This window comes from Zootoca vivipara, chromosome 1, assembly GCF_965207765.1.
Source record: "Zootoca vivipara chromosome 1, rZooViv2.hap1.1, whole genome shotgun sequence".
NCBI lineage: Eukaryota > Metazoa > Chordata > Lepidosauria > Squamata > Lacertidae > Zootoca > Zootoca vivipara.
Window position 1 is genome coordinate 74160736 of NC_142582.1, and position 15402 is coordinate 74176137.

Genomic DNA, 15402 nt, shown 5'->3' on the forward strand with positions numbered 1-15402 from the left:
TTTTAAAAAAAAATATTTTTATTAATTTTCCAATTAAAACCAATTATATCACATTCAATATTTCAAATTATACACATATATATATCAATCAAACCGAATGTTATGCCAAATCATCTAAATAATTTATTTTTGGGTTCCCATGCTTCAAGAAATTGGGAATTCCTCGCAACTGTCCACTGCCGTCTTATTTCTAAAGTTCAAATCGTCCTCCAAGCTCATAATATTCCAAATCTTCCCCTTACAGTCACCTAGATGTTTTCCACTTTCATCCGATTGTTCCAGCTGCTGAGATAAATGTCAAACGAAGTTTCACAGATGTTCTTTCTCCTGTGTGAGTTAATCAGTCCAGCCTCCCCATAAATCTTCTTAGTGGAGCTCCCTGTTGCGACGGAGTAGCAGCGCCATCTTAAAAGGCTCAAATCACTTTCATTTTCTCTCATAGCCATGAAGATTTACGATTTATTTATCTTTATAGAATTTACAGCTTTTTCAGGCAGGCGACCCAAACATCCAACCATGAACTCTTGGTAAATTAATGGATCTCCTTGCCCTATAGCTGAACTTAGCTTCAGGTCGCTGCTCCAATTTAAAGTGCGTCACAGCTCATAAATCCTCCGAACGCGTCCAGAACTCCTTCCGTCTGACTAGGGGGGGGCTTTTCTCATCGGCAACTTCACATCTTTAAGAAATATGTTCAGTAACAACAGCTAACAAAGTTCAACTCACACAGTCTTTTGCTTCTCTTTCACTCCAAACAAGCCAGGACATCGCGTCCGGGAAGATACGAGGCAACAATATGAAGAAAAAATAAAAACTTGCTTCCCTTATCGCTCCGTCCCCATCAATCCTTCTTCCAGATGCCGTACATTCTTTGACTCCTCTCGCTCAGCAGCATAAAATTCTCAGCAGTAAACAGCGCTTCTTCCCCTCCTTCTGAAGTATGTCCATAGATTTAAGCCTAATTATCTTCTTTAACCATGGAAATCCCCGCCATGCAGATTAGCGTCCGGGAGTCCTGGCCGTCGTAAGTGCTCAGCCCAAGCTCCCCCCACTCCAAAAACAGTCGGAGTGGGTCTGGGGGCATCGCGGGCCAGCGGCCCCTCTCCGTAACCCCCGGAGAGGGTAGGGGGTTGCCATTTACTCCCCTAGCAACCGCCAAATTCCTTACGAAGGTCAGAGAGATGGAAAACAGGTCCGCCATTCCTGCAGGCGGAAACCGGAACCTCCGAGCACAATTCAAAGTGTTGGTGCTGACCTTTAAAGCCCTAAACGGCCTCGGTCCAGTATACCTGAAGGAACGTCTCCATCTCCATTGTTCTGCCCGGACACTGAGGTCCAGTGCCGAGGGCCTTCTGGCGATTCCCTCGCTACAAGAAGCCAAGTTACAGGGAACAAGGCAGAGGGCCTTCTCGGTAGTGGCACCTGCCCTGTGGAACACCCTCCCACCAGATGTCAAAGAGAAAAACAACTACAGTGGTACCTCGGTTTATGAACACAATTGGTTCCGGAAGTCTGTTCATAAACTGAAGCGTTAATAAACTGAAGTGAACTTTCACATTGAAATCAATGGAAAGTGAATTAATCCGTTCCAGATGGGTCTGCAGCGTCTGTAAACCAAAAATTCATAAGCCGGGGTGTTCATAAACCGAGGTTCCACTGTACTAGACTTTTAGAGGACATTTGAAGGCAGCCCTGTTTAGGGAAGCTTTTGGTGTTTAATAAATTATTGTATTTTAATATTTCTATTGGAAGCTACCCAGAGTGGCTGGGGAAACCCAGCCAGAGGGGCGGGGTATAAATAATAATTTATTTATTTATTATTATTATTATTAATAAACTATGGTCCTTCCCCTTTTTCATTGTGGGAAATTAAAATGGCATTCCAGACACTCAGAAGATGGGGTAAATCACCCCACCCCACCAAGAAGGGCTCCAGATAGGCATTGGGGTGAGTACTGCCAGGGTGTTGGGGTCTCAGCAGCTGCAAAATGATGCCCAAAGTTTAAAAATGAATGCCAAGCGTTTTGCTAAAAGCCTGCTGAAAGTTCACATTCTGCAACATGAGGTACATAATATTTTCCTTCTAAGGATAAAATTAATCTTACAAAGCAATGTGTCCTCATGAATGACACAGATATTAGGCATAAGAAACAGGCCTGCAATAAACAAGATATTTCTGGGTTCTTGCTGACAGGGTGTCATAGCAACAGCTTGAAGTTCTTGCCTAAGAGAAATATCTTCTTTAGAAATGAGGGACTTTGACATGTTTTGATAAGAGAGGGCACATGGAGGTAAAAAAAAAATACCTATACGCATTAGGAAAGCTTCATATCTCTCTCGTATTAGAAACGAAAAAAGAACGTACCACATAATTAAATTTATATTGTCTTATATGCTCTTCGGAGAAGAATGCTTTGTGCAAAAAGGTCAAACCATGAATTTAAATTGGGATATTATGATAAATGAAATGATCAGCATTGGTTCCAATTTTAGCAACCAAAGTGACTTCTTTTCTCTTTTTTTAAAAAAGGATTCTAATTTAGGAACACTTCTTGGCCTCCCCTCAAAGGAAAATAATTATTGCCTGGATCTTCCTAGTAATGCCAGCTCTGCTGATCACTTGTTTCAAGAAGTGGTGATTTGGATCCAAAGGGCACACCCATAGAGGGCTGGCCCTCTTACCTTATAGAAGGCATCCCCAAACTGCGGCCCTCCAGATGTTTTGGACTACAATTCCCATCATCCCTGACCACTGGTCCTGTTAGCTAGGGATCATGGGAGTTGTAGCCCAAAACATCTGGAGGGCCGCAGTTTGGGGATGCCTGCCTTATAGATCAGTGGCTAGAACCACATAGATTACCATGAACCTATATTGCTTGAGAAGGGAAACTCTGATCCTAAACCTCTGCTGCCTTGTGGAACATCTTCGGGAGAAGAAAGGGCTAAGGAGTAAACCCTACACAAATCCAGAGTGGAGTTGGATGACGTCCTCTATGCCTCCTTCCAGCAACTCCTGCAGCCAAGCTGGTGCCAAATATATTGCTCTGCTTCCTTTGGACCACATCAGCGAGGCCGATAGGGGGTGTCTTGTCATCTGGGCAGCCCTGGGGACGTAACTTCAGTATTGCTGATGCAACAAAAACAACACAGGAGGCAGCAGTTACAGGTCTCTGCAACCACAGCAGGTATTGTGATTCTCCAGCAGTTTGATGTCACCCCAGAGGTGTGCCCCCTTATCTCTCAGGGCAGACGGAAGCCAATAACAATAATATTGATGGGGACTATATTTTGTTTTCAATGGATTTTGACTACTGTTGTGCTAATTACTTTCATTTCTGCAGAGTCTGTGCAGGTTTGATTGATCTAAAGTTCTGTCTACATTCTAATGTGTTCACAAAGGTGGGGAGCTTTTTGTGGTGGAGCTTACAGTTCCAATAGGATCCATACTGGCACAGAGCTCCCTGCCCCTTCATAATTTGTAGCCTCAAAAGGAAGTGATGGATCAGAAAAACTTAGTGACTCAAATGACCGCTTTTCAGCCTTTTGCCTTTTTTCAGCCTGAGGGTGACATACCCTCATAGACAAGCTTCTGGGAGCTGACTGCCAGTGATGGGCAGGGGCCAGAGGCAAAAGTGGTTGGAACAAAGGATGTGACTCTAATCCTTATACTTTATCTAGACTCCAGAGAACAATTCAGGGATGTAGAATTGTAGTGGAGTTGTGACTGTATTATCGCAAAAGAAAAAAAGAAAAGAAAAGAAACTTGCCAGCTAAGATAGGAGTTCATAATCTTTCTGAGATCATAGTTCATACATTTTTTCTTGAGTTTGTTAAACATTTTAAAAAATTCTCTGCTAATGTCAATTCAGAAAAAGTATATCATATTAGTACCCATGTTGCATTGGGTGAGACTTTGGTAAGAGAGTCCTATGTACCGGTAGAAGGAGAGCAACTCTCTTTTGCTAGAGGGTGGAGGAAATAGTGGGTGACAAACATGAAGTAGTACCATTGTTTTAACTTGTTGGGGTACGGTGTGTGGAAGGGAACCTTATCTTTACACACTCTCACACACAACACACCATAGTGGAAATCCCCCCTAGTAGCACAAATAGGGGCATTTTTCAGAGTGTCTAGTTTTATGGATTGGGAGCAGGGCAATCTATCTGCAGTGGAATATTGAAGAGAAATCCCTCATGTGTCGTCTTTCCAGTAAGCATCAACTCCATGGCTAGGCCAGTAATTAACATAGCTGCACACTGCACAATGAGCAAACATCTCATTCGGCCTTAAGGCTGCAGTCCTATGCACACATATATAAGGCATGCCACTTGCTGGAGAGTGGGCTGTATGAAACTACGGGGACAACAGGATTTTATATTTATTTATTTGTGGAACAAAGAAACTAGTAAAAGACTGTGTCCCCTCCTTCTCAACAATGGACCTGCCACTAGTAAGCATGCCTGGGAATCAAAGGACACAGAGATAGGCTGGCTGTCACCCATTGCCAAAAAATCTCTTATCTCCTTATGCATACTTTCTAAGAGAAACACACACTGACTCCTACAGCGTTGCCCAAGACAGATATTGTCAATGTAATACGCATTTCAACCTATAAATGATATGTAAATTTGACACTGAGAAAAGCCCATGATTTGGTAACTGGATGAATAATCCCTTGAAGTTATGATATTTACAAGGCAAGACATACACTGAAGGTTAAGCTGCTTCTTATCGAAAGTGACAGAATTCATGAGCACTGAGACTCTGAATACTGTGTCACTTTTTTTAAAAGCACATGCATGCATTAAAACAACAACACCTGAGTCATATACACTGATGGAAAGGAAAAGCTTGTGCAATTACAGCTGGGGCTAGTTAGCTTTTAATAGGAAGACAAAGTCAAGGACTACATACATAACAATGGCTGTCATCATGAAAGTGTTCGGTGATATAATTCCATTGCAGAAGGTATAATTCTGGCTCAAACCATGATTCCCTGACAACCTATTTCACAGTAGCAAGTTTTCAAGGGTTTTGTAATCATGGATAATGTACAGATTTACAATAATGAGGTGTCCATGAGTAGAACAGCAGGATTATGACCCATTATTTTCCCTCAGACACTTTCATGGCATGTACCAGTATGAGCAATATCTCTGAAAGAGATAATATTTCTTCGTGAATGATGTTAAGTAAACATGCTGAGTATATTAAAACCCACCTGTTAGTGATTTCTAACCCTGGAGTGTGGCTCTACAAGGCTGTGACCAGCAAATGTTGCCAAGAAGAAATTTAAAGTAAATTTATGAGCCCCTCCTTTGGTGAGACACCTGAGGAATTCCAAGGGGAGCAATGTTTCGGAGTCATGATGCTGGACTAGCAGCTCTTCTGCTTTTAATGAGGTGCCTTTGGATTACCTTGTTCTCACCCCGAAATAAGTATTAATAGCAGAGTGTCACCTCTGATAACAGAGTTCATGCCCATGGTTCCATGGAGAAACAAAAGGGGTGTTCAGCTCTGATAACATACACAGTAAAAGCAGGAAGAGGAAGAAGGATCACTAGCCATGTGAGCTGCTGGCTACACCACTAAAAATTATTGTAAAGGTGGAAAGGTGGAAACACATGTAATGATATGCATGCATGGAGCCTCTCCATGTGAGCAGGTTCTTGGCTGCATGGAGGAGTCTCATGTGTGTAAGCTACTTTCCCACAAATGCTGAATGTTCAGACCCCATAGTAGCCCCATAGTAGCCAGTCAGTGCATCAGAACTAGGGCTGTTCTGATTGAAAAGGATCATTTCTCAGCCATTAGAAATTACCTGATTCCATTACACCAGCCCTGCGAATGTGACTAGTGGGCATGATCTTTTCCCCACTCATATGTTCACTTAAAACAATGGAGTGTACATATTTGTACATCCCTACAATGAAATCTGAATGACCCAAGATAGTAAACAAAGGGGTGGGTGTAAAAAACCATGAAATTTCCTGACTGTCCAGCCTGGAGTTGTAAGGGTATACATGTGCATAATCAACTTGAGAAAATAAGTGGGACTTGTCTATACTGTACTCCATGAAAAAAATCCTTAAAGTTATTTATATAGTAGTGCTACAACAGAGGATTACTGGCACACGGATGGCAATTGCTGGTATGTTTGGTGATTACCCGTATATGCAGCTGCTATTACACAACCACCACTAAGGCACCAATGGTTGCCATTATATGTTACTGGATTAGTGAAGCATTTAAAATTATTGCAAGTTTTCTGCACTGTTGCTTGATTCAACTTATGCTTTGCCTTACTGCATTTCAGTAATAACCAAGTCCTAAGGAATGCAATGGGATAAGATTTCAGTCATAACCAATTTGTCTCATTGCTTTCAGCTGCAATTAGTGGCAACTGGCCTTTGCAGGAATAGGAATTATATCAGTAAGGTCTGTTGAATGGTATATTAATTACAGGCAGCATCAATAAACTGCATACCAAATAGGATAGATTATGTACTATAACAGTTAACTATGCAGATGAGGCTTCTATAAGAGCAAATATCCCAAATCTTCTTCAGCAACAAGAAAAATAGTAAAAAGTAACTTCAGTGACAGTAAAGATAGGCTTAGCATTACCTTCAAAATTCATCCTAATCTTTCAATGAATTTAAAATCCTTCTTAGTTCCAGTTTGATGGACTTTCAGGACACACTCTCATTTTTTAAAAAAAAGAAGAAAGAAAGATACCTTGGTGCTTGTCACTTGAAATGGAATTTTTGAACCATTTGTAACTGGGGATGTCTGTCTCTCAGTCGGTCTTGAAGGGATTATATTTGTAGTGGGAGGCTGATTGTGCAAAACTGAAGACAGGCAGAGTTGTACGGTCTCCTTCAGAGCCTTCAGCTGTGACTCCTGAGGGGGGAAATGTCATTCGATCTTAACAAGAGATTACAGAGGATCATATTTTACTCTGCACTTTTTATGTTCGCGCTCTTTACAATTTTCAGCAACTAAAAAAACTGAAAGAAAACCAATGTATGATCGAGCACACAAATGAAAATAGGAAACGGGCATGTGACACAATGGCTAAGTGTACTATTCCATTTTTCCCCATAGGAAAGAGGCCTTTCTGTTTGGGAACTCCTAGCTTTTGTCTCACCTCAGCTACCTGTGTTTCACACACTGGAAAGAGGACAGGATAGCAGTGGATTCTCTGCCCTTGTGCTTCTTCCAGCCTTGGGTCAGCAACTTAGCCTTGGCCATAAAAAAAGACAGTTCCCAGGTGGCATGAACTGCTCCAGAATGCCTTGGAAGGTGGTGGGCTATTCTCTGTTAGATGTGATAAAGCAGCTGCTAGATGGCCACATATAACGGATGTTGTGCATTGGATTTCTGACATTATCAGGGAACACTATGCTTCTAAGGGGAACATGAGAGATCCCAATAATCCAATGCACTGCTAACCCTACACCTTTCCTCACTGCTGCTTATACAACAACCCTCAGGATGTTGTGACTGTGATGTAGGAGTAAGGAGTAAAAACAAGCCCCCCATGGGAAGACTCAAGCCCATATCTTCTGTTGCTCATCACAGTGTTCATTCCAACTGGACTACCAGATGGATTCTGGTGCTGATCCCCATGAGCATTTTGTCCTGGTTTTCACCCTTTCCTTGGATACGTAGTCTGCCTCTTGCAAAAAGTTTGTTTTCCTCACCTGGGCACCAGGACATTTGTGCTAATTTCTGAAAAGTGTCTATGTGGGGAATATTAGGTACTGGAGAGGACATTGGCTATGTGACATGTGTACTGGATTATTGGTGCCTTCTCTGCATGTGTACGATGAAAGCATTATCAACAAGACACATCGACCAGTGACTATTGGCATGTTTGCTGGAGTTTCTGGGGATTTCATTATGGTGTTGCCTCTGCTGCTGGTGGAACCAAGAATTGCCTCACATTATGCTGACATAATCTAGCCACCTAGCTAGATGAGATTGCTTTATATTTTAAAACATATTCCTGTCTCAAGACAATTTTCACACAACACACATTTTCCCTCTGTAATGATGATTTTTGCTATAGTTCTTACAACATCACATCTTTTTGGTCGCAGCTGTATTTGGGTATCTGAAGTTGTAAAAGTCATAATGATGCTCTTGCCCCTTACTGAGCATGTTGAGAGAGAGGAAAGAGAGATGGCTCTTTTTCATCATCTTCAATGAACAAATGCCTGTACTTAGACTGTCATACTGCAAGAAGTTCCCTCCTCTCCAGGGGGAATACTCATTATGCATACAATCAAATATATGTCTACAGTTTTACAAGAATAAGATCCTACGTTGTCATATTAGACTGCAATCACTGTCTATTAATAGTGCAGAAAGATGTGCTCAGAAGAGTTCTTACTTTGTCAAGAGCTGCTTTCTCCAATTCTTCTTTTGCAATTGCTAGTTTTTGTTCCAAGTCTGTAAGCTGCTGTGCCTGTGGGAAATTTAAAAACAAATTAGCTGGTATAAATTATAACCCTATTTCGTCTAGCATTTCTGTGAGGAGGGTGCAAGAGTTTTACTTTGGAAGGTAAGAAAAATAGATGGAATAAAAAACCCCATCTTGTCAATATAACAGATTCTCTGGGGAATATTACAATTGATGAATTGAAGGAGGCCTTTGGTGTGGGAACATTTTATTACAGTATCTAAATCCAGCCTTGTTCAGATGAATGTTTTGTCATTGATTTGAAGGGGATGGGGGGGGGGAGAATCTCATCTTGTGTTAAAATATTTACAATCCCCATCAAAGCATATGCGTTTCGTACACAGTTGGTAAATAAATACTGCATTGTATGTTTCTAAGATGCTTAGGATAGAATTAGATGTTGCTAAATTCTACTTTTCCTAGTGGAAGAAATCATCTTTAGGATAGGTAATGTGGAGCAGAAAAGCCAAGAGGAGTGTTTCCTTAATTTTTTCTACACTTGTCACATCTCTATGCAAATTGCTTCGCCTCCTTACATTTCTTTCATCTCACATGCATGTTTGCATCTCCACACATGTTGTCTCATGAGATAGAAAACATACCCGAGGGGTGGGCATGATTAGAGGTAGGAAAAGTGCTTCCTCTAAGACTGCTTTTCTGTATAGGTGGTGTGAAAAATGTGCTCCTAATTGCTGCTATTTATTTCATCCTAGATTTTTCTCGGACCACTAGATAGAAGATTTGTAGCTTAGGCACTGCTTAATTTCTTCAATTTAAGGAAGCAGCTATTTTTTCAAAGGTGTCCCACTTCCTAGGTTCCTTTCTGATAGACCTCAAGGTACTAAGCTACATGTCTTGTTTCACTTCTGTTAGTTGTTGTTGTTGTTGTTGTTGTTGTTGTTGTTGTTGTTGTTGTTGTTGTTGTTGTACTTACCCTCTGAGAATGAGATAACTGCTGCTATTTGAGCTGGTCAATTGTTTTAGAATGGACTTGTGGAGACTCGTTCTCCACAGAAGGATTCATTATGGCAAAGCAGACTTAGCACTGTACCAGTGCAGCCATCTGCAGGGAGCTCAACAACCCCTTGGTATTAGAAATAATGGACAATGGAACATGTCAGAAATTATGAATGGTGTGGGAGATGGGCTTGTGACAATGAGTGTCACAGCACCATCCAAATGGACATGAATATGATCATTCCCCATAGTGGAGGGAGTAGAATCAGTGCTGCTTACTGGGGCCAGGAATAATTATTCCTAAAATAGAAACCACATCTTACAATAAAACTAGCAAAATTATTAGTAGTATAATTGTTCTATTTGTAAATTTAAATGGCTTTGTGGTTACATCCAGTATTTATATAGGGAAAGGGAGAAAGGATACTGGACCAGATGGTTATCTCTGCTGTAATACATTTTTATGAGGCATTTAACTTTTTTTTTTTGCACATGAATTGCTCTGCAAGGTTTTAACTCATAAGTCATAAAGGACATCACATTTAGGGCTCTTGGCTAAATATTTCCAAACAGGCATTTGCTAGAGCTTACTGCTAATTTTTCCCAAAGATGCCACCATCCAGATGTCTGACTCTCATATTTCCTTTACAGAACTACAGGAGAAGATACTTTCACCCTCTCAATCATTAATGTGTGGCATTGGTTGGCATGAAATGCAAGGGGGGGGGAGAAAGGCATGCACTGAATTAAGATAGGATGCTAAATATATTAAATAGACTCTGAGCAAAAGCAATGTCAAAGTGAATGGGAATTTTTCTACCAATATGAAAAGTAAATTAGGAAGGTTCAGTGAAAAGTTAGATATTTTAGAATCATAGAATTGTAGAGTTGGAAGGGACCACGATGGTAATCTAGTTCAACTTCCTGTAATTCAGGAATCTCTTGCCCAATGTGGGGCTCAAACCCATGACCCCGAAATTAACAGACTTATACTCTACCAACTAAGCTATAAATCCCATTGACCTCAATGCAGAATTTCAGTCCACACAAGGACTTGGATATTCAACTTAACTGTGGAGACTCATGTCCAAATATCTAGTGAACCCCTCTCAGTGGGTGCTCCTGAATCAAGCTAAGTATGTCCAAGTATGTTTTAATTTTTGTAGGAGTGCCCATAGTGCAATATTTCATCCAAGTATTACAGTGGGTTACAGATGAAGTTCAAGAGAGAATAGACTTTGCTGAGAAGGGGGGGGGGGAATATTGTGCTACAGTGGTACCTCTACTTACTTACTTATCAAACCTTTATTAGGCATTTTGCAAATAAAACCATGAAAGAGAAAATAACATATAAAAGCCTTGAAATATATATAAAAAGGCAGCAGTTGGCTACATACATATATATATATACTTACTAATTTAATGTGTTCCGTTTACCTCTACTTACTAATTTAATGCATTCCGAACACACATTTGTAAGTCAAAAAAAATTGTAAGTCGAATCCCATAGGAATGCATTGGGAGAAAATATTCGTAAATAGAAGCAACCCTATCTAAAAATTCGTAAGTAGAAAAAATCCTATCTAAACCACATCCAAGATGGCGGATGGAGCTCCATTCGTAAGTAGAAACATTCGTAAGTAGAGGTACCACTGTATTTATTTCCCCTCCCCCCAAATAACACCAGGAGTTTTGTGTGCTCCAAAACAAGTATGGAACAGTTTTCAGCCTTCAAAGAGGAGAGCCCACCTAAGCTGAAATTGACAAAGAACAACATGGAAAAGTTCAGAAATGTCCCATGCCAGTTCCTGTACACCATCAGCTCACCTTTGTAAAGCAGTATCCAAATGGCTTAGAGTCAGGAAAGATCTGATGGACTTTCTAGTTCAACCTTGGTATCAAAACAACCTAAAACCATGCCATTATTTTCATGAAAATCCCTCAGTGAGGGAAATTCCAGAAATTCTTAGCTATGAAAGGTTGCTCCAGTCAGTGAGGCTACGTAAACCAAATCCATCTCCCTGTAATTTAAATCCAGTTCAATCATCTCTAATTTTGTGAATGAAAAAGCTGCACCTGGAAGAATCTGACACCAAAAGTATTTTCTTGCCATGGCTGCCATTTGCAGTCCTTCCAAGATAGAAAATAATGAGCCCAATAGAGTATAAACATTCTTATTCATATCAGTAAATCCATTAGTAGTTTAGCAAGAATAGTCTTTTAAACAAGATATATATGCATTGCCCTACCTATCATTTAATCCCATTTCATGAGAAAGGGAGAGGGAGAGAGAATGTGTGTGTGTGTGTGTGTGTGCGCGCGCACACACACACACACACACACACACACACACACACAGAAACATGATTGACTTTAATGTCTGAATCTATTTCACAAATCCTTTTTCCGTTCACAGGCCATTGAATCAATAAGCTGGAAGTATCAATCCTCCTGGCACATAACTTGTATAACAAACTTGCAGTAGAAAGCTGTTTGGTTCAACAGATTGATTGGTCATTTGAAAGTCAATCATGCTTAAAACCTCTACCTTTTTATTCTTAGATTATTCCTAAATTCCCTTTCAAAGTTGTTAAGGGGGAAAAAAACGTTCATAGGTTTCCATTTTGATAAATTATGATGCAAATTCGGACTTTGCATTAAAGATGATGAAACATCTATCAATGTAGCAAATGAAGAATAGCCATGGACTGTGGAGACCCAAGAGAAAACCTGCACTCTCCCCACCAGTACTTCTCACCCTATCCTATCTCACAGGGTTGCTGCAATGATACAATTGGAATGTGGCTATCCCTGTGCTGCCCTGAGAACATTGGAAGAAATGTGGGGTTCAAAAAGGGATAAAATCAGTTGTGGTGTTCAGCCTTCTGAAATGAATTCTCAAGTGCATACGCTGGCCACGGTTGGCCTCTGAAAAACTGTGAGTAGAAGGCTGAGGGTCTTTTACAGCACCCACCCTGGGGCTTTGTGTCCCCAAAATACTTGGAGGGCTCTCCAGTACAATCTGTGCTGTAGCTCAGGGGCTGCTTTGGAAAGATAATCTGTGGAACTGGTGACAATCTGGTGCTTTCTGCTTGCTTCAGAAGGTAGGATATGGCCCTCCAGGTTGAGGTGGGGAGATCATTATACTTAGGAAATGTAACTGGGAAATGAGGGAGAAACAATCTTGGGGTAGTCATTATGAGAGGCATATTGAAAATTAAGATGTAATAGTAAAGGAGTGTATCACTTCAGTACCAGGAACAAAGGCACATCATCAGAAGTGAATTTTAACAGATTAATGTTGCTTTTTTCAAGTGCCCGTTGTGAAAGTCTTAGCAATTGTTTCTCTCTACTGCAGTGGTTTCCAGACTTGCTTCATTTAAGCAACCCTTTTGTTATTAAATAATCTACCAAGTACACATCTTCGACAGATTCCCAGCACTTTGCAGAGGACTTTGTCCAGGGAGCTTAATAGACTTCAGATTTATTCAAGACAATAGGCAGACGTGATAGGTTTCATTGTTGCAAGCGAACAAAAATTCACCGTATGTATATCTGACAAACAAATAAAAACATAACATCTTTCAAACACAGAACATAAAATGTGATATAGTATGTAAATGATGTGTATTATATTTAAGGCTACCTACTTATGCAATATATAATATAGAACAGAAACAGAATGAATACATATTGTTTTTCACATGATACACATGAAATTCTAATAGGATTAAAGTTCCTGTTAATGAAATCCAAACTCTACACCAGCTCCCGTGAACCACAGCTGGAAAAAGCCAACGTTACTCAAAGTTGACTTAATGAGAATTCACATTTAAGAAAACTTAATATCTGATAAACATTCCAAGCATAGCTACTGTTGAATACTATTGATCTAATAGAAGATTTCAAATATTGTCCTGAATAGTAGATCAGTAGAGTGGATTCTAAGGAAAGGGCTCTTAATGACAGTGCAAGATCCTTGCTTAAGAAAAGCGAACTAAAATTCATCAGTGTGCTACTGCTAGCACAAGATATTGTGCAGTTGCTTGCACAAGGTCATGCACAATTTATAAAGATGGTGTTTGTACTAAGTCCATATTGCATTAAGTTTTCAGGAAGTTCTTCCATTAGTTTGTCGAACAGGACTGTCACCAGAATTTCTGCCAGCCCTAATATTTCTAGAGTACTTTCAAAACATCTTTGGAAGTCTCTTATGCCCCACCATAGCGAAATGTTTATTTTATTTTAATATTGCCTGCTTCCTAGATAATGGTGTATTCTAAGTGGCTTTTCATAGTTAAATTGGGTACTATGTTACCAAATGAAACTTTTTTCAGTATGTTGCGCATAGTTTTTATCAGAAGTAATTATCTATTAAAAAGGATCTTGAATTAATTAATCTCATTGAAATATAAAAAAGAAAAGGGGACAATAGGTAAACACTGAGTATAAGAGGGCATTCCTAAAAGAACATTCAGTAATTGTAATAATTATCCTTTCAAATACATATCCTATTTAGTTTCAGAATCTTTCATTTTGCAAACTGCAATTGTATAACTGAGAACAATTCATTGTTTCTAATTAAACCCCTTTCTTTCCCCCCTTTTTAAAAACCTGATCTACTCTCAGGTTACTTTCGGGTATACATGTTTAACGTTTCACTGAAAAATTAATGACAGATAATAATTGTTTTGCCCAATTATACTGAAGAGTTAAATCCTGGTGACCTGAGAAATAATTATCCATTAAAAGTTTTGGAAATGACAGATGAGACGAAAATAATGAGCAGTTTTACAACTGAAGAAGTTGCTGGCAGAGACTATTGTAGTTCCCTTTTATCCCATTCTAGCTAAGACCTCTTCAGGTGTTCAGTCTGAATGCATGATGGGGCGAGGGGAACATGCTGGGTGGGCCCCACCTCTTCAATGATTCTGCATGCGCAGGCCACATTCCATGGCCAATGAATGATTGACTTGAGCCTTACTCACACATACGGCTTCCAACAAGGGGACAGGAACCCTGGTCAATCACATATGATTCCTCAGCTCGATTTAGCAGCCAGGACTGCATATGTGTAGCCCTGTCAAGTAAGGTGGAACTGAATGAATGAGCTGTCCAGGAGAGGGTGTACTTTCCAGGTTCTCTTACTAGGTGACCTGACCCAGCCCACCATGTTTTGCTACAAGAGGAAAAACACAAAGAGGCCACTTCCTCCTCTTCCTTCTCTGCTGTATGTCTGCTGGGCAGTGAGCAGGCGCGCAGCAGGGGAGGTAGAGAAAGCAATGGTGGCGTCTGACAAGAGCAGGGCATGCTCCATGGAGGCCTGATCTGCTGCCTTCCCCAGCTATCCGGAGCCCACTGCCCTGAGGCAACTGCCTCACTTTGCCTCATGGGTGGGCCAGCCCCAAGACCAACATGAATGTAGCCACAGCTCCACAGTCAGGATGTTTAACATTTGATTCACTTGTGGCAGCTTTTCCCTACATGGAGATAATTTTCATTTTGAGGGAAAACATGTACAAAGTCACTTGATGTCTGTAGCGTGTTTATTATAATTGTGACGGCATTCTTCAGGAAAAAGCCTAGCCAGATTTATAGATGGATTTATCAATTTTATATTTATTAGGACTGGGTTTTTTGTTTACTACAGTTGTACCTCTTGTTACATCAGTCTCTGTTTGCGTTTTTTCACGATACGAATGTGGCAAACCCGGAAGTATACAGAAGCGCTCTGCACATCTTGCGTGTGCGCAGAAGCGCTCTAACGCACCACGCACATGCACAGAAGCGGCACTCTAGTTGCGGACTTTTCGGGGTGCAAACGGCACCCCGGAACGGATCGAGTCCGTAACTAGAGGTACCACCTGTATTCATTAAGTAGGCATTCTTTTACTCCTGTTATTAATGACATGTAAATTTATGCTGGAAACTGTCCTGTGATCTTCAGATGAAGGACAGTATATAAATTTAATAATAAT

General features: G+C 40.4%; 1 protein-coding gene across 5 annotated transcripts in view; it reads right to left on the reverse strand.

The window, feature by feature from the left end:
- The window catches only part of LUZP2 (leucine zipper protein 2), a 303055-nt gene that overhangs the window by 48212 nt on the left and 239441 nt on the right, over positions 1–15402 (reverse strand). For all 5 annotated transcript variants that reach the window (XM_088668177.1, XM_088668179.1, XM_060279101.2 and 2 more), the window contains 2 exons: positions 8399–8473; positions 6739–6903 (listed from right to left, as the gene is read on the reverse strand). In XM_088668177.1, coding sequence (XP_088524303.1) covers positions 6739–6903; positions 8399–8473 — 240 coding nt within the window. The remainder of the gene's footprint in view (positions 1–6738; positions 6904–8398; positions 8474–15402) is intronic.